Consider the following 26646-nt stretch of genomic DNA (forward strand, 5'->3'; position numbering starts at 1 on the left):
TTCCAAGTAAAAAAGAAGTTGACTGTCTTTGATGCCCTGATGAAACATCACTACATGCAATTAAGCAGGTAAATCTTCCCATTCTACCTTGTGCAAAATCTCACTTTCAAGACCATGCAGAAGTGGATTTTTTTGCCTTACTATTAAATTATTTCAATTCTATTTAATTTGACCAAGTAAAACATTGAGAAGTGTCACTTACATCTGAGTGTTGAAATCTTGTGTTGGATCAAGAGGAGAGTAATCAAATATTCGTGGAAGGTTTCCCACATACCTGGGTAGCAAGAACAAAGCAGAAGCATTCAAATATTGCAGCTAGATTTACACAAGGATATTCCAACAGATCCTCAGCCCTCACCAGTGATACATCAGCAGGCTTCCTCTGTGCTAATGAGTCAAATTTTCTATCATAGCAATGACTTAATCTATCCCTGGCAAACGCTTCTATCATGGAAAAACAACAGTAAAGAAATTAGGAAATAGACATGTAAGTTTTGCTTAGAAGCTTCTAGCTATAAAGGATATTGAGCTGTAATTCATCTAGAATTTAAATTCTATTCCTTGATCTTGAAATAGTTGCAGGATGGTGTTGCTCAAAACCACGGAGCTGGGTTGAGAACCAATGCACTTTCGACTCCTAACGAACATTGCCAAATAAATTCCAAATTTGTATCAGGACCAAAACATATAAAAAAGAATGCTTTTTATTGAGTTTCTTCAGAGGAAAAACCACTGAGGAATACATTGTTCTAGACAGTTTGTCGGAAAGTGAAACATTTAGTAGTGCACTATCTGAACACTGTTTCACTTGAGCCCAAGAAGAAAAGGCTAGGTAGATATGCCCTTGGTGAAAGAACACATCTAATTTCTGCCTGGTCCTTCTTCCATCAAAGATCTCCACTACTTTGTTGATACTGAGTGTTCCAAGTGACTCCAAGGACCATGCTGCTGAAAACAATTTCCCTTAATAAAGTCCATTTTGATATTTTTTGAAAATGGCGGTAGAAAAGCTGGCACATAATGAACCTACAGACTGTATCCATGTGGGTAACAAAGTGAACAAACGTAAGTTTTCTCCCTCTTCTTCTCCAGGAGGCCATTGCTACATGAAAACCTGGGAAGCTTTCCAAAATCTAAAAGCCTTACTTCCAGCACACACATTATTACTGCTGTGGGATGAAAGAGGACTCTGAATTTTATTGCAAACCGTAGACTGCCCTTTATAAAAAGGCTTCTTTCCTTGGACTGATGTGTTCAGTTTTGATCAGTCAGGAATATTTCATATTCTTCTGTTGTGATTTTACTCTCTTAATTATTCAGTGGAAGAACATGTTCACACCACCCTTTTCATGAAATGAGATTTATTTTTTTTAAATAAGAATTTTAATTTAGAAATGCCTCTGATAGTTTCTCTCTTCTTATCCAGACCTGCATGCAAAAGACGCATTGCTTTTCGCTAGCATGGATCAATATTAACATGTTTGTGTCAGTACAATTTTGTGAACAAATGACTCTGGAGCAATAAAGTGATTTGTGCAGCTATACAAAGGCATGGGCCAATACAAAAAACCCCGATGTGATACCAATGGTACAGAGATAAACAGAGATATGTACACATGTATAAAAAACGCAGAGACAGAGCAATCAAGTTTACAAAGTGGCATATGATTTCCCACCCCTGAAGCTGAGTAAGTTCTGATTTCAAAGGCAGATTGGGTTTTGTGTTCCAACATTTTCCAGAACAGAACAATAAATTACTAAATCCTCTACGAAGCCACTGAACTGAGACCTGTTTGCAGGTGAGATAAAAATTAAAATACAATTTTGCTTAGAAAAACAAGACTTTGGGGAATGCAGCAGCTAGTGACAAGAACCAGCTTGAAGCTACTTACGCTCGCTGGAACTCTGGGATGCTGAAAATGGCTTGCATGACAGCATTGAGGTAGCAGCTGTTTCCCAGGTTCTTCATGCCAGTGTATCCTGGGCCATACATGGGCTTGAGTTTCACACCAGCTTCCTGAATCACTTCCCATTCGGAGACTCTTGGTTTTATATCATTATCTCTCAGCTCATTTTCTGTCTGAAAGCAAAAAGATTTTTTTTTTCAACTTGTTTAAATTCTGCAACAATTACGCTGCTGCTGTCATCATCAGCAAATTTGTGATCCGTACTCTAGAAAAGAAGAGCCAAACCAATGGGCAAAGGGAGATAAATCCTGCATGCAGGGGAGAAGATCAGGGTCAGGAAGCCAGCAGCTTGTTCTTCTAAGATACCTCTTAGCTCTTTACCACAGACCACTGGCTCTCCGGGCATTCCTACTTGTGACCTCAATCCCAGCTGGCAGCTTCACTTCTCTCAGGACTGTGACCTCAAGCCTCAGCACAAAAACATTGCATTTTTTTCAGGCTTCCTGTTCCATTTGTAATGGCCAGGAATAGCTGCTGCTGTAGAAGCTGGTCCTAGCAAACAAACTAGGTGAAAAGCTGCAAAGCCAAGAACTCTTCCATTCTTTCAAATGGGAAAAGCCAAAATTTGTGATTCTGATGTTTCTCCCCTTTCCAGTTCTGCTTTCAGCTTGTAGATATGGGTCACTCCAGTGTTATTTACTGCAGCACTACTCCACCACTTCAATAAGAAGTTTTCAGACTGGTCTGAAGACAGGAGGTGAAACCTTTGCAACACTCTGAGACTAAGTTTTCAAGGTTGCTGAGTAAAACAGGTTTTCAAGAAAGACCACTGGATAAAAAGGACTTTTTATTCACAATATTGGTAAGGAAATTAGTATATACCAAAAATATTATTAGTACCATGAAGGCTTTTGAAACTGCAGCTTAACACTTCTCTATCATTTTAGAGTTGTTATTAGTTTTCTCTCCCTGTGGGCAATGAAATACACTAAACCAGGATCAGGTTTGTTAATTTTTAGCAGTTTTCATGTGTGTGTTCTCAGGTAGTGATACTAGGCCATGTGCTTGAGTGGAGAGAAAAAACAAACAAACAAAACCAAACAAAAACCACAAACAAAACCCCCACATAACAAAACCAACACCCACTCGGCTTTATAACCATATTCCATTCAGATTTCTCAGATGATTTAAATAGAACTGGAATCAACATCCACTACGATAAATATTATTAAAAGGACTTCTCTACTAATACAGACCAGCAACACGCAACATGTTCAGGAACAAGCCCCTTTTTGCCCCAGCCCCTTTCTAATGTACCACATCACAGACCATGCTGTTTTCTAGACTTGAAACAATGTATTCTTTCATTTTGTAATGTATTGATTAACAAGACCTAAACTGAAATTCATAACTTTATGTAAAAAAGCTTTCAAACACTTTTTAAATTATCTATTGCTTAGCTTGATTTTGCTTAAGATTTGTATCTGTTTACACATGCAATAGGCTTTCCTTCACTCACTGTAATTATAGATAATCTTCTCATTAAGTGAGGTTTGTCTTCTTGAGGAAAATGGTACATAACACAAGAAGTGAAACATGTAAACTAAAGACTTCGAAGGACCTCTTTTCAGAGGAAACTTTAGATTTGAGAGTAATGATTCACTCATCTCAGACCTCAGAAAACAAAACACGATCAGGCTGGCTGAACTTTTCAAAATGAAATAGTATAACAGTCCGAGGGAATCACACAAATATAAGCTACACCTATCATTCTTCTCCCATTTCTCTCCCACCCTCAACTAAACAAAAACCAAGTAAACAACAAACTAACACAAGGCAGATTTCCTACCACTTGCATCTGTAGCATGTCGATTCCAAAGTGTGCCAGATGTTTTGCTATATGTGGATCTAAAACCGGCTCCTCTTCATCAAAGGAATAGACATCTACAAAAGCAGAGAGAAATAGATGAGCCGCAGTATCAAATGTTATCCCTTCTCTTTGTTTACCAGCATCGCATTGGCAGTACGGGTCTGCCTATACGAGGTGCCTTATTCATATTCTCCACATTTGGTTACGACCAGCAGAAAAGTGTATAGACATCCACATAGGTCAGTAAATATCTTAAATGTTCTCAACACAATCAACCTCGACTACTCTCCTTGAAAGAAATTACATGCCCTGACAGTATTAAAACCTAAGAATATTCATAATGGTCATAGTACTTCCCTCCCCCCAAAAATAAGAAATTTGTAGGGAAAAAAAGAAACAGGGAATGCAAAATTCTCAGATATATGGCCAGTCCACATTTTGAACATGGCAACTAGAGATTCTGAGGTTTTGTGGAGCTATTAGATACAGGCAGACATATCAAAACTGAGAATACCTGGGGCTGACTACCGTCAATGTTATTTTAATTTCTAGTACAGTTAAGGAATCCACTTACATCCTTTTCCCTCAGAAATGCAGGGAGAATTGAGAAATTATTTACTAGAAATAAACAAGTATTTATTGGATTGGACACCATTGGATTGGATTTGGGAGACTAATTTTGTGTGATTATGGAGAAAGGCCAATTTTGTGACTGAAGTGTCTTGCTTTATTTTATGGGAGACCTAGATTTCAGTTCTAGCTCTATGATAGGTACTTATAGGCTTAAGTAAAATCCCATAAACATTTTGGCAGGGCAAAGTTAAAACTGTGGAAGGAAGCAATATGTCTAATACTGATATTTTTATTACAAAACCAAGTTTAATAAATCCAACAGAAGGACAAAATGGTTGAGGAAAAAACCCCTCATTTTTGTGTTTACCAAGCAAGTTCTGTAATGAATCCGAGTCCAGGGCAGGTTTCACCTACTTGAGCAAATAACAATAACGCTGCAGGCATCATAAAAGGATATGAGTGATAAGCCATGCACTAGTAAGACTTGAACATTTCTTCCTCTTCTCTGGCCCTTTCCTCTGCAGTGAACAACTGCTTCCCTGCTTTGGTCTCATACCAAAATCCAGAATCCCCTGCCAGCCTGCCTGCACTCCTCTTGGCCAAGTTTCCTTCATTCCCAGCAGGGTTTCTCACAGTCACCCTGCCCCAGATGACCAGATCTAGGCTGTAAGAGAAAACTTAGCCAGGAGAAAGAAGAAACAAACACAGGAGAAGAGAGCAGGAACCCAGGTAAAGGCTGTTCAAAGCACAAATACCACTTCTGAAGGGTCCTTACCCTGCCCTCCTCTGGCAACTACAGACCCTGGGTCTGACTCAGCCCACCACCTATGTGAGACCTGAACAAAAAGGCAGTCTCCTTCAAGTGTGCCAGTGCCCAAGCCACACTGAAGCAAAAGGTTGAAGGTTAGTCAAGACCTCAAAACCTAAGAAACTTTTAAAATGTACCACCTCTATGAAAAACATTAACTCTCTCAAAGCAGGGAACTGTGCTTTGAGCTGTGTTGCCAGCTGCTGATTAGCCATCAGACCCTCTATTAACGTTGGCCCTGGTGACCTCTCTGGCATGTGTGTGGCTGTAGCTGCCCATCTGCTGGAATTCCACTGTGTGGTAGCAGGACAGGACTGTTCATCCCCCCACAAGAGATCGCAACATTCTCATAGTCTTCTGGTGAGGTCACAGCACAGTCAAAAGATCCTGCAAATCTCAAACACCTAATGGAGTGAGATTACACATCAAATGATCTTGGGTGACAGCTTTCAATGTGGAAGCTTTGATTTTGTTTTTCCTCAGCTCTGGCAACTGAAGAGAGAGCAGCCATCTGGGACTACTGACCCAGAGCAGTAGAAATGGAACACAACACACACAAATCTTTTGCTCAATCCCAGCTCTTGTGTCATACATATACTTCAGTACCTTCTGCTGCGTTCCCAACTTAAATTATTGGGAAAGAGACATAATTCACTTATGTCAAAAAGATCAAAGAGCAGCAAATCAAAGAAAGATGATGACAGTGCCCAGACACAAGTCTGTAATGCTGTCATGTAGACTCTGGTAGATAAGGAAAGCAGACAAGTCAGCAAATGTGATGTGCAAAACCTGGTATCACTAAAGTGAGAAAGTGGACGAAAGGAAGAATATAAGCGGGGGAAGAATCAAGAAAAATCTGAGACAGGCAACACAAAATATTATTAAACAGAGAAAATTCTTTATTGTTCTTATTATGGTAAGAAAACAAAAACAACAATGCTATGTGTACTTCCTTTTCTTCCGTAGATCAAGATCTATGCCTGTTCTGCTGTGTAGACATCACTTCTTCCTACTTAGAGAATAAAAGGCAACAACAATGCTGTCTTTGAAGAAACAAGTTGCTCAGGATCCCCCAAAGAAGTATGAGACGTTACCAAGACTGGGATCCACAAAGCAAGTACGTGTCAGAAACCACTGCCAAACCCCCACTCCATTCCTCAAACCAGTTTCAAATACGTAACCTCACGATGACTTGAAATGAAATCTAATGGCATTGTCAAAAGAGGCAGCAGGTAGCACAGTCTGCCAAGTAGTACTCAACTTAGAGAAGCAAGCAACTTTTTGGACTGTGTTGTGCATCCTGTTCAAGTTCCAAGAGTAGAAGACAGAAACTTGGTTCAATTTCTGCCCCAATCCCAGATCTGTCTGTTGACAGAACACTACAAAACAGGGCTAATGCCACAGAAATCTTTCATAATATATACAACAGAGATTTCTTGAGAAAATACAAGGAGATTTTCTCTGCTTCCTCTGCATACACACAGGGTAAGTATAAGTGGAATACTGGCAACACCTCATTCTCTTTCTTACTGATGTGAAAAAGGAATGAGTTATGTCAGCAGAGTGACTAATGGTTATTACTCCTGTACCATCATCTCTCCCTCTCCAGCCCAGAGAAGGAGAAGCCAGACAGACTTTGCGTCACAGAGTCTCCCTCCTGAAGCTCATTTGTCATCCAGCCCTATTGAGAGGTTATGATTACCACTGCAATATAGATCAGAGAGAGAATAATTACTGAAAAGGAAGCAAGGAGAGTTGGGGGAGGGAAGTATTTTCTATAGGGAAACCAAGTAAACAGAAGAACAAAGGTCTGTGGAGAACAGCTGCTGCCCCTCATTCAGAGGGAAGGATGACAGCCTGGCCTTTGTTATCCCAAAGGCCACATAAGAGACGAAGCAGCTGATCGATGGGAGGCAGAAGGACAGCAGCCATAAGGAAACAAGTACTGCTGCTAAAGATGAGAAGAAAAGAAAAAACATGAAAAAAATACCAAAGAATATTCTGTTTATTTTGTAGATGCAGTTGAAACCTACAGCTGGGCAAATCCTAAACACCTTCAATAATTGAGAGATTGAGATAGAAATCATCCAAGACCAGGCTCATGCAAGGAAACAATATTCCATCCGGGAGAGAAAAGAATGAATTTTGCTCAGTGTTTCTGTGGCACAGCTGGTTGAATCTCACTATAGTCTCCACTCCCTGACACTGAATAGGACTCAAAGATGAAAAACTCAACTGATGTGTGTTAAAAAAAATGGCTGCTCTAAACAGCTATTCTTCATCCATATGCTCATAAGCACTAAAACCAAAATATAATCATGCTACGTGTTTGTTTTTTATTTCTCTGTACAGCTGCAAAGGATCTTTTTGCTTATGACTTTTTCAGCTACTCACGCTTTTAATCTTACACACCATAATCTTCTCCACAGCAACACTCTGTAATGTCACACTCAGAGAATATGAAAATAAGGATACATCTATGGCTTTTTTTCTCCCCTCTCAAGATCAGACATTTTACAAAACGAGCATCACAGCAGCCCCATGAAGATGAGTGTTCCTTAGACTGAACAGAATGTTACTGAAACAATAAGGAAAACCAGCACAGTTTCCAGTATGATTAAAAAAAAATATACATGTTGATAAGAAAAGACTTTTCTGAATTTAAAAACCATTGTCCCCTTATTGTTTCTATGTTACACAAGACTGAATCATTTTCCCTAGCAAATGCAGAAGAACTGAAAAACACTGCTTCTCTGGATTCTGCTGTTTCAAAACGATACCATTCCTCTATTATAAATCTACTATTATACAAACTCAAAAAACTATTTACACCAAATATAGAACAGGAGAAGAAGAGCAGATAGAAAAGGTGAGGGCTTTCTCCAAATGGAGTGTGTGGGTCATTTTTCCCCATCCCGATTCACAGGGTCTATCTGTCTCTCAAACACTTGCACTAGAAGAACAAACCCAACTGGTAACAGATGCACATTGACAGTCTCATGCACAAAAGATACCCCATCTCAGAACTTGTCAGGTGGCTGACCTGCTCCATCGGGCGTGATGGTTCCCAACTTCACGGCCAGGGGATAACCCGTCTCCTTGTAGTGCTCCATTGCATGCCCGTTCCCCCCATGGCCATCAAAGAACCACTTGCCACACAGCACCGAACCATCTGTCAGGTTTAGCCACAGATTCTCCCGCAGGTCACATTTAGAGCATTTCCAACCACTGCAAGTGAAATTTGGAAGAAGTTACAGAAATAAGGCAGGAACCAGCCCTGTATTTCCAATTATGGTAGGTCAAACCAAACATACATGCTCACCCTGGAGTCACTCAAGAGAACTGTTGGCCAAGTTGCTGGCTTCAGTTCTGTTACTCTGGACTGTATTAGAGAGCCTACAGTGAACAAACCTTATCACCCTCACCTGGGAGGAATTCTAACACCGTTGTCTAACTGTACAAGTGTTTTGGCATGTTTAGATGCCTGTAGTTCTTCTTCCCAGGAGTCAGGTTCCTGCTTTCTGTAGGGTGACTTTGCGCTGAGGAGTGCATCACAAGCTATTGTCACCTGGAAGACAAACATATGTCAATCAAAACCCAACGTAATTCAGCAACTGGACAGAACTTGGCATTCAGCCTATTGCTAACCACATACAGAATTGGATATCAGTAGGAATATTCATATACTTAAATACACACATATTCTGCTAGATTGCAGTTGTTACTATTTTAGCAGGAGAGCAAGCACATGTACTACGTGAGCTTCCCTGGGACAACCTGGCATCACAATAAGGGAGGGAATACAGCAGGTAAAAGGAAATCCAGAAAAAAAAGTAGACTTTAAAAAATTATGACTCTCTATAATAGCTGGTTAAGAAAGATCTTTATGTAAAAATCAAGCAACAACACACATAAGAAAACAAAGCACCATGTTGATAAAAACTGAAGCAGGAGACAATTCCTATCACCACTTGCACACACTCACTGACCAGTGCTGGTAACTCTTCTATATTGGGTAATGCAATTTCATAGTGATCAGGAAATAGAACAAGTTTTGCTTCATCTTCATATTCAAAGTCATCACTGTTGAGATCACCGTTTGTCTCTAGATCTAGGAAAAAAAAGATGGGGACTGTTAGGAGATTGTCCCAAGATCAAGGTTCCTAAATTGTGGCAGGGGTACCACTATAAAGCATTGCTTGCCTGAGATCAGCCTGCAAGTTGACACTGTCAGTAGTTTCTCTTGGCTATAAATGTTTGTGAAGTCCTAATCTAAACTGAAACCTGAACATCCTGCAAGAAGTTCTGAGGACCAAATTTTCCATCTTAATCTGGTCCCCAGTCACAGTTGATTTGCCCCCTTTCCAAGCAGTGCACTGCTGCAGACATCCCATTCTGGGAAGCAGCTAACAAAATTCTGGTCATCTTGGACAAAATCAAGATATAATACTGCTGTGCCTTTTACCCAGGATCTTGGAACACTATAAAATGTGTAGACCAGGTCACACTACCCACGGTCAAATTGCAGAGCAGGAACAATGCACATCTGTTTCAGCCCCCCATACTTTCCAGATCACAGACCTGGCTGAAACATGCCATGGCTCCCATCCATCTTGAACCTGTGGCCTTTCCTCCCACAAAGACATCCATGGCTGGAACTATTCCCACATCCATATTCGCAAATAGCAACAGCAAGTACAGTTATAACAGCATTATTCTTCTCTTGCTAACTACTCTGTGCAACCAGTGTAACTATTTGTTTAAAAAGCACTTATTAACTACTAAAGCTTTCCTTTGGAGATCAAGCTTTCCACAGTGTTTGTGTATACACTTATTCCAGTGTAAGGATGACTTTTTTGCTTAAATATGAGCCTTGATCAAGCAACATCAGCTAAAATGCTTGTCCGGAAATGAGTGGACTCAAAGAGAAGCCAAGAGGGTATATAGGTAACTAAATGGCCAGTACTTACATCTCTGGCTTCACCAAAAATGTAATTATCCTATAGTGACAAGACCGAGTTAAAATTTGGCTCAGTTCTTTCCAGGACAACTGAAAAAGTTAAGACCAAACATGTGCATGTTGTGTCAGACATTTCACAAGATTCAACTGCAAAAATAGCCTTGGCAAGGATGGGATCTTTTGGATCATTCTGCCATCTGGAGATGCTGGACCTACTGTATTCTGATGTACCAGACAGTCACTGACAGAGTAAGGTTCAACCAAGACAGAAAATGCATTAGCAGTAGGTAAAGCTGGCTCTTATTTTCACTCCAAGTACATGCATATGCTAAACGAGTCACTCAAGACTAAAGGAGCACGGGTAGCAACCACTGCACCCTGGGAATATCTGAAATCTCAAATGTATATTTTGGGAGAAAAGTGAGGATGACAGAGGCCAGATTGAGAAAACTAAGCTCTCTATTTAGCCAGAGGGCAGTAACAACCTGAACATCATAAGTGAAAAAACATGTATCAAAATACACTTTAACTTGACCTAGAAAGACCACCTCTTGAGAGGAACATAATCCAGTTTCCATTCAATTCTTGGCTCGCCTGCTGCACCAGCCAGTTCTGAGGGGTGACAACACCCACCGTCAATGACTTCCAGCAGCAGGACCTCTTTCTCAGCAGCAACCAACAAAACCCCCTTCTCACCAATTGAGTATAGACATAAAAGCAAGAATTTTTATTATACTGAAAACATGACATTTATAAAGAAAATATTAATATGTGACTAATTTTCCAAATCACACTATTTTTGTAATGACCCCTTTCCCTTACTGCAGAATAACAGAGATAACCAGTGACCTCACTTTACTTGAGGCTTTTTCCCCAGCTGTTAGCCATCCTATGTTTTGATAAAGGAATGAATCTCAGCAAATGCAGCCTGCAACAGTAACCTCTTTTGCTTTAAGAAGCAAAGAAACTGAGTATCTCCAAGCTGATGATACATATGGCAACACATCACAGAGAATTTTCACTTAATGCTCAGAAATTTGATGGAGGTCAGCATAGCAAAAACCAAAGTACTGACCATTTCCTAAATATGACAGAGGTTTCTCAGAGAGGATAAAAACTCAGTGTATGTTTGGACAGGTTTAAAGGCAGCAAAGGCCTCTTCCAGGGCCTGCAGTCACACTCTTCGCTCAGCCACCAGAGGGAACCTGAGGACAGCTCACATCAGCCACTCCTATCTGTAGATGTCTGTTAAACCTGCTGGCATTTTGATTTCCTTAAGATACTGACATTAAGTATATAGTACTTACAATATGCTATACAGAAACAGCAATGATACAGTTGCCTGGGTTCAAGATGCAGCCACACACTCCAAGTCATCTCACAAGCCAGACAACGATAGCCAGATAGCAGCAACTGCTGCTACTGACCTAATGTGCATTTGAACCAGTTTTCCAGTGATAAAAGACTGAGTATCCTATTAGTAATTGTCTGCTGCTGACTGAGGACTTCACACACTCAGGACCATCAGCCTTTTGTGTGTTATGGGTAGCGAAGGAAGGTTCCTTTTTACCTTCCCAGGCTTCATACCATTCACATTACCGGAAAAGCAGAAAACGATGTCCTGTCAGCATGGCATTCTGGATGTCTGGCACACCGATACGGCAGCAGCACACTTCTTATTTTAAGGAAAGATACACACAGCTTCATAACAGCTCCAGGAAAAAAATAAAACAAACCAACCAAACAAATAAAACCACCACCACCACCACAACAACAAAAAACCATGAGGATTTAACTGGCAATTCCACTTTTGAAGGTGACCATGTAAAGCTGGTACACTTCCCTTCCACACACCTACTCCTTCTGAATGAGAGGTAAAGAAATAAAGCCCTGTTGGTCAATTATCACTCTGAAGACAGTTTCTCAGGGTTCAGAACCAGTACTTAAGAATGGAAAGGACTTCTAAGGTCACTGACCAAAATCTCTCAATACAGCAAATGACCACATAAACTAATACCTTTTGTTGACTGTCAGACAGGCTTCTTAATTATGTCCAGTTGAAAACCCTCAAATTCCTACTCATACTTTTAAATCTTGGCTTGTATGTGCTGAGAACCAGAGTTGACAAGTTCAGTAAGAAGTTCTACCTGCATTCTATTTTCCATGCCTGTGCAAGGGCAAACACAGCTAAGACAGCATGAGCATAGATATAAGAAAAAATAAATGACTACTACTTTAGAAGTAAACACTAATGAGGGCAGAGGCTGACCCCATAGCCACTGGGCATCACATGCAGCCTGCAGGTAGTTTTGAACTTGGATTTTAAAACTAGTGCAGATTTGAGAAAGGAACAAGAGTAGATATAGGAAAGAGGAGCAGCAGGAAATCTATTTGCAAAAGGAGTATATTTGATTAAAAATTACTGTGACAGCAAAAACATTGAAAAAATACAAACTTTCAAGCGCTATACATCGTACAAAGCTGCTTCTTGGACAAGGCTGCTCTTCCAAGGTGCACTGTGAGAAGAAGAATCCCTGGGCAAAAAGGGTTTACCCAGTTGTAAGACAGCCACAAGACAACCAATCAGTTTGTAATCTTTTTGAAGAGGTGACAGCTTGGTGGTGAATGTCCACACGACAATGTTCCCCCGCCTTGTGGACTAAGAGCTTCATGGTGCCTCTTCAGAGCCCCAATTAAGCACTGTGGTCACTAAAACAAAGTGTCCATAGGTCATCGGTGTTGTGTTGGGAAGCCAGGACGACAGGCAAAGCAAAATAACAGACACGTTAAAAGAGAGGCTTGACTGATGTTGTTATTTTGGGCAAGCGGTCAGTAGAGTAAATTTACTCCCGCTCACAGGCATCACTTCAGTGACGCTGAGAAATGCATTGCTGCTGAACTGACTGAAAACAGCAGCTGGAAGTGGAAGACAGAGTAGAGTAAACCAACCCACCAGAGGGGAAGAAAAGGAGTGGATGTGCCCAGATCAGATTTAGATGAGTTACCAACTGACTGCACTAATAATAGTGGCATAAGGAGACTCCAGGCAGGACCCCTGAATGGGATTTCCTGTGCATATGGATGTGTCTGTGTACATATGAAAGGGAATACAAACTCGAAAATTGAATGAGGATGTTGACTAGTGAGCCTACAACTAAGTTTGAAACCCTAGAAAGACATCTTAGGAATCTGGGTTTGATCCTGCTTTCAGTGGAAGGAATGGACAAATATGTATGGAGTTGGAAGCGGAGGACTGAGTCTTTACATCAAATAATTATTTCCTGAAGCCTCTAAATATTACTGAATTGCAGCAGCAGCACTTTGCAAACTATGAGCTTCCTTTGTCTTCAGTCACATTTGGAACACTGACCTCATCAGATTAACTATAAAAAAGAATAAATTAAAAAAAAAAATAAAAATCACTCTACAGTCATAACATTATCCCTTGTGGCAAAAGAAAAAGCAAAACTTTCTACTAGGATCATGTGATTCATTAACTGCTTGCAAAATAACATTCAAATTGCTCTCTACATCTCCAAAGCATTAGTATGTTATTCTTATTGCTAGAGATAGACCTCATCCCTCACATTCCTGGCACAGTCATGTATTAAATAAGCAAAACTAAACCATCAAAATTCAAATTCTTAACTATTTTGCCAGCAACATTAGTCTTTGTTGATCTCACCTAATTTCCACAGTTCTACCTAAACCATCAAACTATTAAGACTCCATTAGTGCAAGGTATCTGCTCACCATTCTATAATTTACACTTAAGCTTAGATGGCAAAGCCAGAAAGCAACAGGTTCACTCATAATCAGTTCCACTGCTACTGCTAGGGAGTATGCACAATTTACTAGGCTAAAAGTCAAAAATATTCTCAGGAAACACTTAAATCCTTTTAAATCACTTCTTTTACATTCATAGATATATATACTCCATGTATTCTTGCTTACATAAACTTAAACCACTCATACCACTTATGGTGAAAGTCCTCTTCAGAAGCTGACCAAACAAAAACATCCTTAATGAAAAGAGGGTTCTGCTACTGGCTGCTACGAGATCCAGACCTAAGTGGACCTGTGGTCAAACCCAGTACTGCCACTTTTACGAATCGTCTTTACACTTGGCAACAGTAGCCACAAGTGCACCGCATGTCATCGGCAGGCAGGTGCCACCCAGCAAAAGCTCAGCAAGCTTACATGTTCTCCCAGACTTTCTAAGTGGAAGTTTTCTCTTCCTTTCTGAGGTGTTCTCTGTGACCAGCTCCTCACCGCTCCTTCTCTCATCAGCAATTACTGTCCTCAGATCTGCTGACAGAGCTGTTCATTCAAGTACTTCAAAACACTTTTAATTGATGGTCTAAGTTAGCCCTGACTTTGCTCAAAACAGAGCTGACACAACTGGCAGACACTGCTATGGTAACTGATCTGGAAGAGGACATCTGTCTATGGACAAGTTTTATGACAGCCACTCTGCCAGCTCTGTTTTGCCCGGAGCCCAGGCTCTGGCACAGATCAACAGATGCCCAGAAAGAGGTACCACAAGGCAAAAATGCGGCGATTCCTCCCTCAGTGCCTACCTCCTAGCTTCCAGGTGTATATGTGGGGTATTCTGTTTCTTGGGCGTGTGAGGTCTGTGTTTGTTTGTCTGGTTGGTTTTGGAGAAAGAAAGATGGGGGAGATACTCAATGCAGCTGTGGTTTCTCTGTTTCAGAGAGAGGTTCACTTCTTATCTATAATGCAAAATAATAGAAAACAAAACATAAAATGCCATTCTACTTCTGATCTTCTGCTCAATTCTTTCACTGCTGCTGACAACTGAGCTGCCATTTTCAGAGAACCATTCACACCATCTCCCCGAACTACCTTTCTGAACAGTAACAGCTAATCTAGACCACATCACCATGCACACAGTTAAAGCACTTTTCTTCACATTTTTCAACATTTACTCCATCTATGGTTTAGTTACTCATTAACACATTAAAAATCACTTCTAGATTTGATCTCTTAGAGAACGTTAAATCAACCAACAAACTCTACTTTCTCATTTTTCAATCCCTTTACAGACCATTTATGATCACATTAATTCTTCATAATTAGAACATTATGAAGGACTCCATTGGGAGTAACAGGTCCAGAGGGATTCTGCTGGTAACTTTCTGCTGTAAGAACTGGGTGTCAAATCCCTTCAATACAGGGATCTTCCCTCTTATTCTACTACCCCTTTGACCATGATCTTATAAGGAAGATGCCAGCAAATCCTGTTAACTGGATTGCTCTCATTAACAAAGTCACTGAATACGTAGGGGAACTACTATACAAGGTCCCAGAACCATTACTTAACTTTGGAAAATCCACAACAGTTCTTTTCTGTTCTGCCATATTTATACAACTTCCTATCAATTCTGATCCATTCTGTTTCTTCCAGATGGGGTAATACAAAAATTACATTTATTGATGATAATTTCCTGGTCCCATCATGTCTTTTTTTCCCAAAACTAGTATCACATTTACCATAGTGTTGCTAATTTAAACAAGAGGTTGGATATCAAAGACAACAGTACAGATGTTTCTTATCCGAGACCCTTGTGAAGTCATGGGGAGCTATCATCTTGTCCCGTTAATCAATTTCTTTTGAGTTTACAGACTGGATCTAAAACCTCTTGGTGCAGTGGCCACACATACTGACAAGCACAAAGTATCTTCAAACTTGCTAAACTAGATAAAAATGCAGCGAGGATACTGTTCCATGTATCATGATGCAGACAATCTGCGTTAAATACCACCCTGAATCCCCTCAAAGCTTTCACAGTCTGAGCTGGTTACCACATCCACACTGCCTAGAAACACCTGAACAACTGAGAGTAAAGGCAGTTAATGCATTTCAATGCACAATGTTATTATGCTTCCTGATTACGTAGAGCACTCATAGCCAATACCCTCCAGCCTTCTCCAAAAGAAAATCAAAACAAAACAAGCTCAAAATGTAACGAACATGTGCACATGCACAAACTTTCCTATGGATCTTTTAATGTTTGGGAAAGATAAAGCTTTCAGTTTGACTGACCCAAGCAGTTTGTATTTCTATTGCATATGCTGGATAGCAGCAGTGTGAGAAAGTAATCAGTGAGCATCCAAAAGATGTTTTCCTAATACTAAGGAGATTGAAAAGGGTTTAGTATATTTAATCGCTTTAAATCAAAGAGTATTATAAGAAACGATGTAATGAATGCCCAAACTGGATTGACTTCATACATAAAGCTTAAATATCTGGGCTTTCACGGAATTGTTCAAAGACACCTAGAAACACAGTGATGCTAGAGTGTGTGACAGATGCACATTCCCCTGAGATTCAATAGGGAAGTTCATGGCTCTTCAGCATCTTTTGTGCCCCACCATGTCTGTCCCCATGTACAAACCTAGGGTAGTAACAAGGTGCTGACTGTCACATCCTCCCCTGCCCCGGAGCAGGGTGACTCCACCTCCACCCAGCTTGTGGGGTAGGACAGATGGGACCCTCGGTCAATTGGCAGGGCCATTAAAAAAGAAGGTGCCCAGAGTAGGTACAAAGCTTCTGAACTATGTCGTAATGCCCACAGCCAGACCTGACCAGGCTATAAAACGAGGTCCCTGCCGAAGAGCCCCGTTGAGTGGTCTTAGAGCAGAGGGTTTGTGAACTGGAGCCCTCCTCTTAGACTGGGACGCCATCTAAGGAGACTTCCCAGGATTGAGAGCGCCTCAACTCCTCAATTTGGGTGAGTGGTTATTTACTGGATATATCCTTGAATGAGTCCTTGCCTAACTCAGGTAAATGATTATTTCTTGTGGGTACCCTGGAGAAAGAGACCTCTGGTTTTGTTTCTTGTGAGTATATGCATGCATATTGTGGATCCTCATTATTCTTATGTTTTTGTACCCCAATAATCTTCTCAACTGATATCTGAACTGTATTTTACATTGTTGGAATGCTAACTAATTGTATAAACCCTGTTTCTAGTTGGTTTATTAGCTATAGTCTTCTGGCTAGAATAAAGTCTGTTTTAGAACTTGTTGTCTGCATAAAACTGACTTTGGGGTGCCTCCATGACAGAGTGACCCATTGATTATTGTCTATTCTTGTCTGACAGGGTGAACCCTCCATGGCAGGCTACATATGTGGTCCGATAATAGCCAGGTTGGTGCAAACCTCTACCATAGGTACACAAGGTCACAATAAGAAAGGCAGAACTAAAATGACTTGTTAGGACGAGAAGCCCAGCAGCTCTGAACCAATGGGGAAGATGTTGCATTAAGAGATAAGACAACAAATTTTGCTAACCATCTCTGCCGCTGTCACATGCAAAATGATCAAATCAGCTGACATCTCTGCTTTCATTTCCTCAGCTATGTCCAAGGACAGGAATAATTATTTCTTTTTTTTCTTTAAGTGTGGCCAAGAAATAATAATATCTGCTGAGCCAAAGAAGTGGATACAAAACATTTGAATGTATGGAAGTATTATCTCAAGGATGAGAGCATAGAGTTAATACCATTTTACTCCCAGCCATCAGGGACTGCAAAGAGGACTGCAATAGAACAACAGACCAGATGAGATACATTTTCCAAAGTGCGTTAGATTCCAGAAGTGCTGGATTAAATGGTGATAGTTCCGCATGCTAAATCCACCCCAGTGAAAGTGCACCAGCTTCAGATGTTGCCTGGGACCAGGACACTTGGAACTGCTGCACCAGACCAACTCAGTGGGAACAAAATGCCCACGTGCAAGGATGGAATCTGAGAAATCCTACATGGCACATCAGAGACACTATGCCATGTACACTGTGTGCTGGCATACCACAATCACAGGAGCCTCAAAAGGTGTGCAGTAAATCAGCAACAATAAAATTTGACCATGCTTTTGTACTTCTTGTTTACAGGCACACTGCTATCACTGTACAACAACTGCTGCATTGCAACCAGCTTTGCTTCTGAACCAGTTATAAGCATCCAGTGACAAACATTATTTTCAATGTAAACTGACAATAAATGGCATTTAGACCAGCTTCTACAACTTAAGTCTCTTCCTACAAAAGAAGTTTCATTTCTTTATGACTCATCTTAAGACTTTTTTCTCTCTAAGTCCTCCTTGCAAAACTTACTCCAGACATTAACAGCAACAATTTAATTGATCACAATCTGCAAAGGCCTCTTAAGGACACATTCCCCAGATCAAAGCAATTCCAAAGGGAAGCCACTCTGTTGTTTCCCCTTAGCCATAAGAGCTGGTGATTGTAAAGAAAACATTTAACCTTTTCATTACCAGAATAAAAATTCACTATTAATACAGAGACAATAAATAATAGATGAATATGAGAAATACAAGTGGTGGGAAGAGGGAGAATGTAGGCATTGCATCAAATTCTCATTCATATTTATGAGGCCCTCAGGCTTTCTGGGTAATCTGAATCAATGGATATTGGATGAAATGGAAATGGTAAGAAAACTGCTTTCCATGAAGCAAGGGAATATAATTGTCAACATAACGGAATAAGAATTAGTAAGAGATGCTGATAATATATGTACTGTTACATTAATTACAGGAGAGACCACAACATTACTTAGGAACATTTGCCTTAGAAATGATAACAACCTTTCATATGACCAGCTGCTGAGCAGAACAGTGCCACACTGAGGCCCCATCTTAACATTAAGTACAGAGAAACATTTTAATAGAGTGTCACAAAGACAAAGAAGGGACAGAATTAGTCAAAAAACACCTATCAAACCCTAAGCTGTTTGAGAATAGTTGACAGCCTACTTTAGATTAAAATGTTTCATGTATACATACAGATATATCTGAATATGCACCAAAATTGCTAAGAATTACATATTTGTCTGGACAAACTTTAAAAACAAGAACCAAAAGTTAAAAAACAAACAAACAAACAAACAACTAATAACCCAAAATAAAACGAAAACCCACAAGGAGCTCTGAAGCCAGACATAATGGTGGATAGAACCTAAGTACACATTCAGACAGGGTCAGAAAAGGACTGCGTGAAAGCAGCTGTTCACAATACCTAAAAATAGCGTTGCATTCCTCCTTTTTGGTAAAGCTCCACCAGATGCCCCTGGTACCTTCTGGAATGAGAAAAATAAACAATTAAAAATCCATCAAGTGAGATAACAGTAAATCAGCAATAACCCTATACCATCACCATTTCTGACACACATCTATCTGTTTATGGTACTTTTATTAGAACAATGGAATCGTTTAGGTTGGAAAAGACTTTTAAGGTCATCCCTAAGAACCACATCTATGTGTCTTTTAAATACCTTCATGGATGGCAACTCAATGACTTCCCTGGGCAGCCTGTTCCAATGCTTGACAACCCTTTTGGTGAATTAAATATTAAATATTAAATCCCAGTCCTTTCTGAGCAAGAATGTAAATCATTCAGCTCTGACAATGGGACTCAACTCATCATTGCTTACTACTCTTATGAAGTGAGAAAGCCACCATTTGAATCCTTCATACTCTGCTCTGCTAGCAACTAGGTAGAGCATGTCTCATGGTCACCATGGGTGATGCTGTTTTATCAAGAAGACAGAGACAGTCAGACGTCTCCACCACTAGATGCCCTGCACTATTTCTTAATGACTAAAGCTGAATTGGAGGGGGGAAAAAAAGCTATTATCTGCATAAAAGATTCAATCCTTCATAATTCCAGTATGACCACTTTGCCATGATCTATCAGTTCACCTAATTTTCTTCTATTCGGGAAAAAAAAAAATGCCCTTTCTGTCAGGATCCATGCCTGTTTGCATTAAGATCAATATAAGTTACCACTACGCTTTCTTAATATTAGAGAGTATGGAGGAAAACAAACAACAACCAAGGAATTTGGGGAAGATTTTATTTTATTTTAAATTTAAACTCCACAGCAGAGAATAGTAACTTCCAAGTGACATTGTTTCAAGCACTACTTTCCCAGTTCAAAACACCTCAGACCACTAGGGAAACCATTAGTAGCTGAGTAAATGTAAAAGTCAATGCACTTGCTTCTTAATGCTGTTTATTAACTGGTACCATTAAAGTAAATCAAATCAAATAAGCCTCTGTGGCTGTAATGCCACCATGATGCATTATGTAGTGTATAATGTTAGTATAACTAGTGAGGTAGCTAGGTAACTTTTTTTTTTTAAAAAAAAATAATAATAATAATCATATTGGGATACAACAGGTGGAGAGAAAGTAGCCAAGAACCTGTCAGCCTATGGCAAGCTCATGTTTGCCTCTGCTCCTTGGTAGGTGAAAGGGTCACATATTTTGGGTGGTTCCCTTCATCATGTAAATAAAGCTTTGGCCAAAGCAGACTGCTTAAATCATCAGTGAGGTGTTATACATCATAGGAAAGTTTTCCATTCTTAGAAAGACCAGATGGCAGTTAACAGTCTTTGGCTGCACTGAAGAACAGAATCTATTATCCATATATATAAGAGCCTCAGGAAAAGGGAGTCAGGATTGCAACTCCAGCATTAAAACCCAAGAAAATATCCTCAACGAAGTGAAAATAACAAGCAGAACTTTTTTTTTTTTTTTTTTCCCTTAATACTGCTGGGAATTGGAAAGAAAGTAGCCAAGAATACAAATCTGAATGAATAAATTACACATGCTCCCAAGATTATAGCTTCAGAACTAAAAGAAAAAAGTTGTTTCCTATACTAGAAAGTTCTGACTGAATTCTGATGTCACCAAGTGGGATGTTGTGAAACTCATTAAGACTAGAGATTTCAAAGATTAAGAATTCACATGGAGTGTTTATCACTGCCAGCCTGACATTGTATATTTCAGCTTGATTTCCCAGCTGAACATATGTGAACTGGAATTGTAGATGCTCAATACTCCTGAAAAACCCAGAACCTGACAGTTTTTTACCTTGTTTCTCCACCTGTCACAAAACAATCTTGGCTTCTAAACACACGTGACACACCCTGCAAACGTGAGTCCGCACAATGCACCAGTAGTGCCATTAAATTCCATTTGTGATGCTTCTCGTACAAAGTGTTGATGTAGCATATTATGTGTTCCCTTTAACCATACCATTGCCACATTTTTACCTATTTTCTTGATAGAGGTAAGAGTTTTACCAGAGGGTGATCCAGAACTTGGACATGGGCTCATTTCTGATGATTCAGCAGATGCCTGTGGTGCTGATCTGCCACTGCCAGATGCTCTAGTTCTACTTAAGTCAATAGGCTGAAGGTTTGAGCTTTATTTTCTAATTGAATTGTGACAAGATACACAACTCACACTTAATCCAAACACTTTTGGAAGCAAACAGGAATTTCTGCAGCAATGCAGTGAATTCTGCAAGGATGATGCCAAGCGAACCACAGGCAAGAATAGCAGCCTCACTAAAAGAATCTTAAGATAGCATGTATCCAATGCCTTTGGCTTTATTGTATCCCACACCATCAAAAGCTTGGCTTAAGAAATGAAAACCACAGCGCAGTATGTGCCAAACACTTCAAAAACTGTTCCAGTGAAGGTCTGACGTTTCACGTTGCTCAAAAGAAAACACAGATAGCAACTAAGAAGCAAACAGTCATATTAAACAAACCCCAGAGTTAATACATGAGGAATCCTATCTATGAGCCATGTCAGATGACACAAACTTCACCTGCACTGTAGAGTCAAACACTGTTTCCTACCAGATGACCCAGTGCACCAGTGTGTCACCACCTCCAAACATAGATGCCAGGTTCCTCTGCTACATCATGATTCAAAAGAAGAAAAATAGGAACCACTGAGCTAGTACAATTGAAGGTGTATGCAATGCCAAACAACAGTCGGTATATTTGTTTCTCCCTTTTGGAGTTCTTCAGCTTAATCTTTATCTAGGAAAGGAATTTTTGAGGCTTCATTTTAACCCCAGTTTACCTTAATATTGAAAATTCCCAGGTCACATGCTGGAAGAAAGTTATATACAAGGAAAGCTGACAGGATTTCTGTCCACCTGTCTCTTGTCCTAGATATCATCTTTCAAGAGTGTTAAATTCACTCAGAACTGTAGCTAAAACTAGACTAGGCTCTTCAAAAACTCAGTTAACAGTGTGAAGGAAAATGTTGCTATTACCCTTACAAGGAAAGACTATTCTAAATTATAACAAACATCATTAGTAATCTCAACCTGGGAGACAAGCAATCCATCTTAGTATAATTCTGATAAAATATGAATAGTCATCTACTGGAAATAAAATAAGTGGTCAGGGCACTTTACATAACTGAGAACCTTCATCACCCAGGGGAAGCATTGCTGTAGAACGAGAAACGTGAAGTATTCTATCCCACAATTATTTTAGGCCCTTGAACTTGCCAAAAAAGACAGCTTACAGCAGAGTGAGCTACAAGCCAACACACTGCCTTCCATATAGCTCAGATCAGAAGTCATTAACAGCCCTTTAAAGATGCCAGACAAACCACACAAAGACAGAAGTTTTAAAAAGCACATGTTATAAATTACTGTTGAAATGCAGTGACATTATGGAAGAACAGTGAACATTAAAATTGTATGTACACACTCACGTGTGGGGGTATAAGACTGAATGAGGGCAGTGTGTGGCTCTAGAATCCAGCATTAATTTAAGCCAAGCTTTAGGTACTAGGCTAGGTCAGAATTTGTGCTCATGATTTAATCATACAGAAATCTTAGGATGAAAAGAAGTCCTGTCATCTTGAGATAAAACCCCATAAAAAAAAAAAAAAGTCTCAGAAGCTTCCAGCCAAATCTGAGTCAAAATCAGTAATTCTACACTTCAAAGGCAGGTTTCAGAAAATTATTTAGTTACCCACAGTATGCATGTAATATGCAGACAATATGTATGCGATAGGCACAAGTGCATGGCAAAAAAGATCAGTTGAAGTCAGGCAACAAACTGCCTTCAATATATGACTCTTCAAGGCTTTTGATTCATCTCAGAACTGAAGCTATAGGATTGGTTGGGATCCAAGCACTTAAATTTGATATCCAGGCCCAAATCAGACCATGTCCATTTCTGTCATTCAAGATTTGGTCTATGTCTGAAATGCATTACCTAAACAAGCACAAGAGAGCCAAGAACTGCCAGAGTAGTTGGTAGGAAAGCCACAAGCCTCACCTCTATCACATGTCGTTTCAGATGCAAATATACGCACTGTCCTGTTTTCCGGTAATGCCTTTCAATGTGTTCCCTTCCAAATCCCAGAAACGTATTCATGCACACGTAGAGACCTCCTTCTGAATCCTAAAAGGAATGACACAAATAGTTACAGAAGAGAAGGAACTGAACAAGACAGAAAGGACTCAGCAAGCAGAAAAAAAAACCCAAAGAACTGCAGACCCTTTCTGTTATCACGCAAGCACTTAAAACATGGCTTTCATAGCACTTTATGGTGTTACATTATCAGTCCTCTAAGAGGAGGACTGATCATCCACATCATATCACAGCCTACAGAAACTCATCGAAATAGGGTACTTTACAACTACAAATCAGTGAGTGTCCAAATTAGAGGACTAGAAGTTAGTCTTGAAAAATTCCACTTGAATGCCCAGTCCACAGAGATTTGTAAAGCACAGAAATAATGAAGCATAGAGATTTGTTTGAAACAGAACTTTTTTTTTTTCCATTTGATTGCAAGAACAACTTTCCAAATCAGAAGTGTGGCAGAGCTGCTGGTCCAGGAATTCAGCCACAACTACCATTGATCATAATCTTGTCCAAGAAAAACACATCTCAAGTGATCTTACAGCTCTTGGAACAGGCTAACAAGAAAACTGGCAAGTGTTTCATGAACATTCTTTAGTACCTATCAGAGATTCTCTCTAATCATGCAATCAGAATGCTTGGAGACAAGGGCACTACAAAGGAAATATAAAGATAGACATTCCTGGTATTGATCACAAATGCTGACATTTCAGTAACATAACCTGGCAGGACGCCCATCACTTTTTGCTCTCCCAAAAGCTGGGTGTCGATGTTGGCTGTTGTCAGGTCTTGCTGCATTTTAACACTGCTCCCAGATCTCTCCTACATCACTCAGACTGCCAGGAGGACTTTCAGTCACCTGGCTCATTGGTGTTGGATCAATTTTTTAAGTCCGATCTAACATGTATTGTTTTGAATATGTGGTGCATAACAAAGACTGAGCCTTTCAGAAGCACCGCGACCTTCCTTCTACTGTGAATGTGTTTGTGCTATTGGGTAGCGTAGAACACCTCACGTTAAATTCCCCAAAGAACAACATGAACTAGACTTATCTATAGGCACCTTAAAAGGAAATTATTTTTTTTATTATTATCTCCAGAAACAAGTCACTTTAGGCACATATATGCATATAATAACGTACTTTGACAGGTTACCACCTGAGAGTGCCACATCTGAAACACGTTCAATATGGTTAACCAAGAAGCTCCTTCCTGCCTGGCCTACCTGTCTTCAAGGCTCTGCCAGGCAGGAACCTCTGCTCTACCTCTGAGCCTAGCCAGGCCACTCGGAGCGAGCACAAAGCTGCCTGTCCTGACATGCCAACCATGGCACGAGCTGGGCTCTCTCCAGTCCTGTGCACTGAAACAAGAAGCAGAGCGCAAGTCTGACAGATAACAGCTGATCTCCAATACTGTCCTAAACAGAAGCAGGTGAACACACCTTATTCTCTTCAGAAAAGAAAGATGAAGGGCTAATAGCATTAAGCAGTTGTTGCCCATTTGATACCTGGCATAGACCAGCCAGAGCCTGACAAGGCTCTCCCCTCCCACCACTACCCCAAAACCAGGCTTGAATGTGCCATTCTAAACCCAGTTAATTCTTCCCAACACATTTCAAAGACTGGCACTGAGTATTTCTCTAGGACTTGAAGGAATCTAAACTTCGTTTACCTACAATCTTTCATCCATACTTGCGTGCTACTCTTTCAAACATACTCTTTATATCAATATAACTAAAGCCAGAACTGAAGAACTGTCTCAAACACCAATAAATACTGATACTTCCACAGTGGCCAGCAGAGCCATGGAACTAAGGAACAGAACACGAACAGTGACCAGAAAATGATGTTTTATCCCAAGACTTTAGAAAATATCTCTTCTGTTTGTCTTAAATGTGAACCAACACATACAAGCTTCAGCTTTCCAGATTTAGCTGAAAGATGAACATGTAATGAACTATATGGCTGTTGCTTCATATACCTCAAAACGACAAAAATTGCATTGAGTGCTCCGGAATTCAAATAAGCAGGGCGAAGCAAGGGTTTAGACTATCTGCTACTCACACTTAACACACACCATGAAGTCATTTTTTCAGCATCTAGATATCACAATGATTGTCTCTGCAGAGTAAATAGTGAACTACTTAGCCATCTCATTTCTGATCCACCTAACTCCTATCTTAGATTGTACAAAAACACCCAAACAAACAAAAAATCCCCAACCAAACAAACAAAAAACTAAACCAAAACAACAACAACCAAACACAGCTCCTTTGAATTTTACATATTCACAGCCTTGAGAACAGGACTGACATCTATAATTGTGCTCAAAAATAATAAAGTTGTTAAAAGAAAATTCCATATCTGGTATTAAAAATATTTATAAAATGCAATTGGTTTTACAATGTATTAGATTTATTTTAATTTCTACTACTGTTTTGCAGATTTATCTACTTTAAGGCCCATTATAGCTTTGCTGTCTGCTCCTGCATTCCAAATCCTTTTGCATTATCTCCTGTGAGAAAGTCATGGATGTGTCCTCTACAACAGAATCCTATAGGTACCCAGCCTAAATAAAAATATATAGTGTTGTCACTCTAGGGTCTCAGGAACTTTGTATACAATTTGTTTTCTTGGAGACCATTCTCTCTCTTTCTGGAGTTAATCCAAGAAAGCACTGAACTGTTTCTGATAAACAGCCTATGACAACAATCTGACACTTTCAATATATGAGCTAAATGTAGCATCTGAGTAAGTCGGTTGTGGTTACTAACAAAACAGTTATTTCTCCTGGAGAACACAGGCAGACTGTTCTCCTAAGCAACTTGGAAAGAAGTGGACACACTGTTCAAAATCCTAAAAGGTCACAGCAAAACAGGGGCACATGTGAAAAAGCCACCTTTGCAAAAGGCTGCATAAAGGATAAGGCCCCTGTTTGGTGCTCAAAGAACACTCAGCTGTGACCTAAGACAGGCTTTGTGCTGCTGAATTTAACCCCACTGAGCACACAAGTAGTTCTGGAAGGAACGATATTGTACATTGGCATGTAAGTCTTTGTAATCAACACTCATTTTAGATGTCTGTGAAGGTTTATGCTGGAGGAATGCAACATACCTAAAGTACTGAAGACACTATTTTATACCAGAAAAACACAGTTTGTCCTGAGAGAGAAAAACAGGAATTTTAGCAGGGTTTTTCCTCTCTCATACTTACCTCAGCATGTAGTAGGCATGTAGAGTGAAGTTTGGAATAAAGCAGTATATAAACATTGTCTTCCCTTATTACTCTGACCTAAAGACATTG

The 26646-nt window shown here is 39.9% G+C and overlaps 1 protein-coding gene across 2 annotated transcripts in view; it reads right to left on the minus strand.

Moving 5' to 3' along the window:
- USP13 (ubiquitin specific peptidase 13) overlaps positions 1–26646 on the minus strand; it is a gene marked incomplete at both ends in the record, with an annotated part of 50508 nt that overhangs the window by 17123 nt on the left and 6739 nt on the right. For both annotated transcript variants that reach the window (XM_080350094.1, XM_080350095.1), the window contains 8 exons: positions 203–274; positions 1893–2080; positions 3757–3851; positions 8202–8386; positions 8584–8726; positions 9148–9269; positions 19178–19238; positions 23259–23384. In XM_080350094.1, the coding sequence (XP_080206220.1) occupies positions 203–274; positions 1893–2080; positions 3757–3851; positions 8202–8386; positions 8584–8726; positions 9148–9269; positions 19178–19238; positions 23259–23384 (992 nt within the window). The remainder of the gene's footprint in view (positions 1–202; positions 275–1892; positions 2081–3756; positions 3852–8201; positions 8387–8583; positions 8727–9147; positions 9270–19177; positions 19239–23258; positions 23385–26646) is intronic.

Source organism: Nesoenas mayeri (genome assembly GCF_963082525.1).
Source record: "Nesoenas mayeri genome assembly, chromosome: 9".
NCBI classification, from domain to species: Eukaryota; Metazoa; Chordata; class Aves; order Columbiformes; family Columbidae; genus Nesoenas; species Nesoenas mayeri.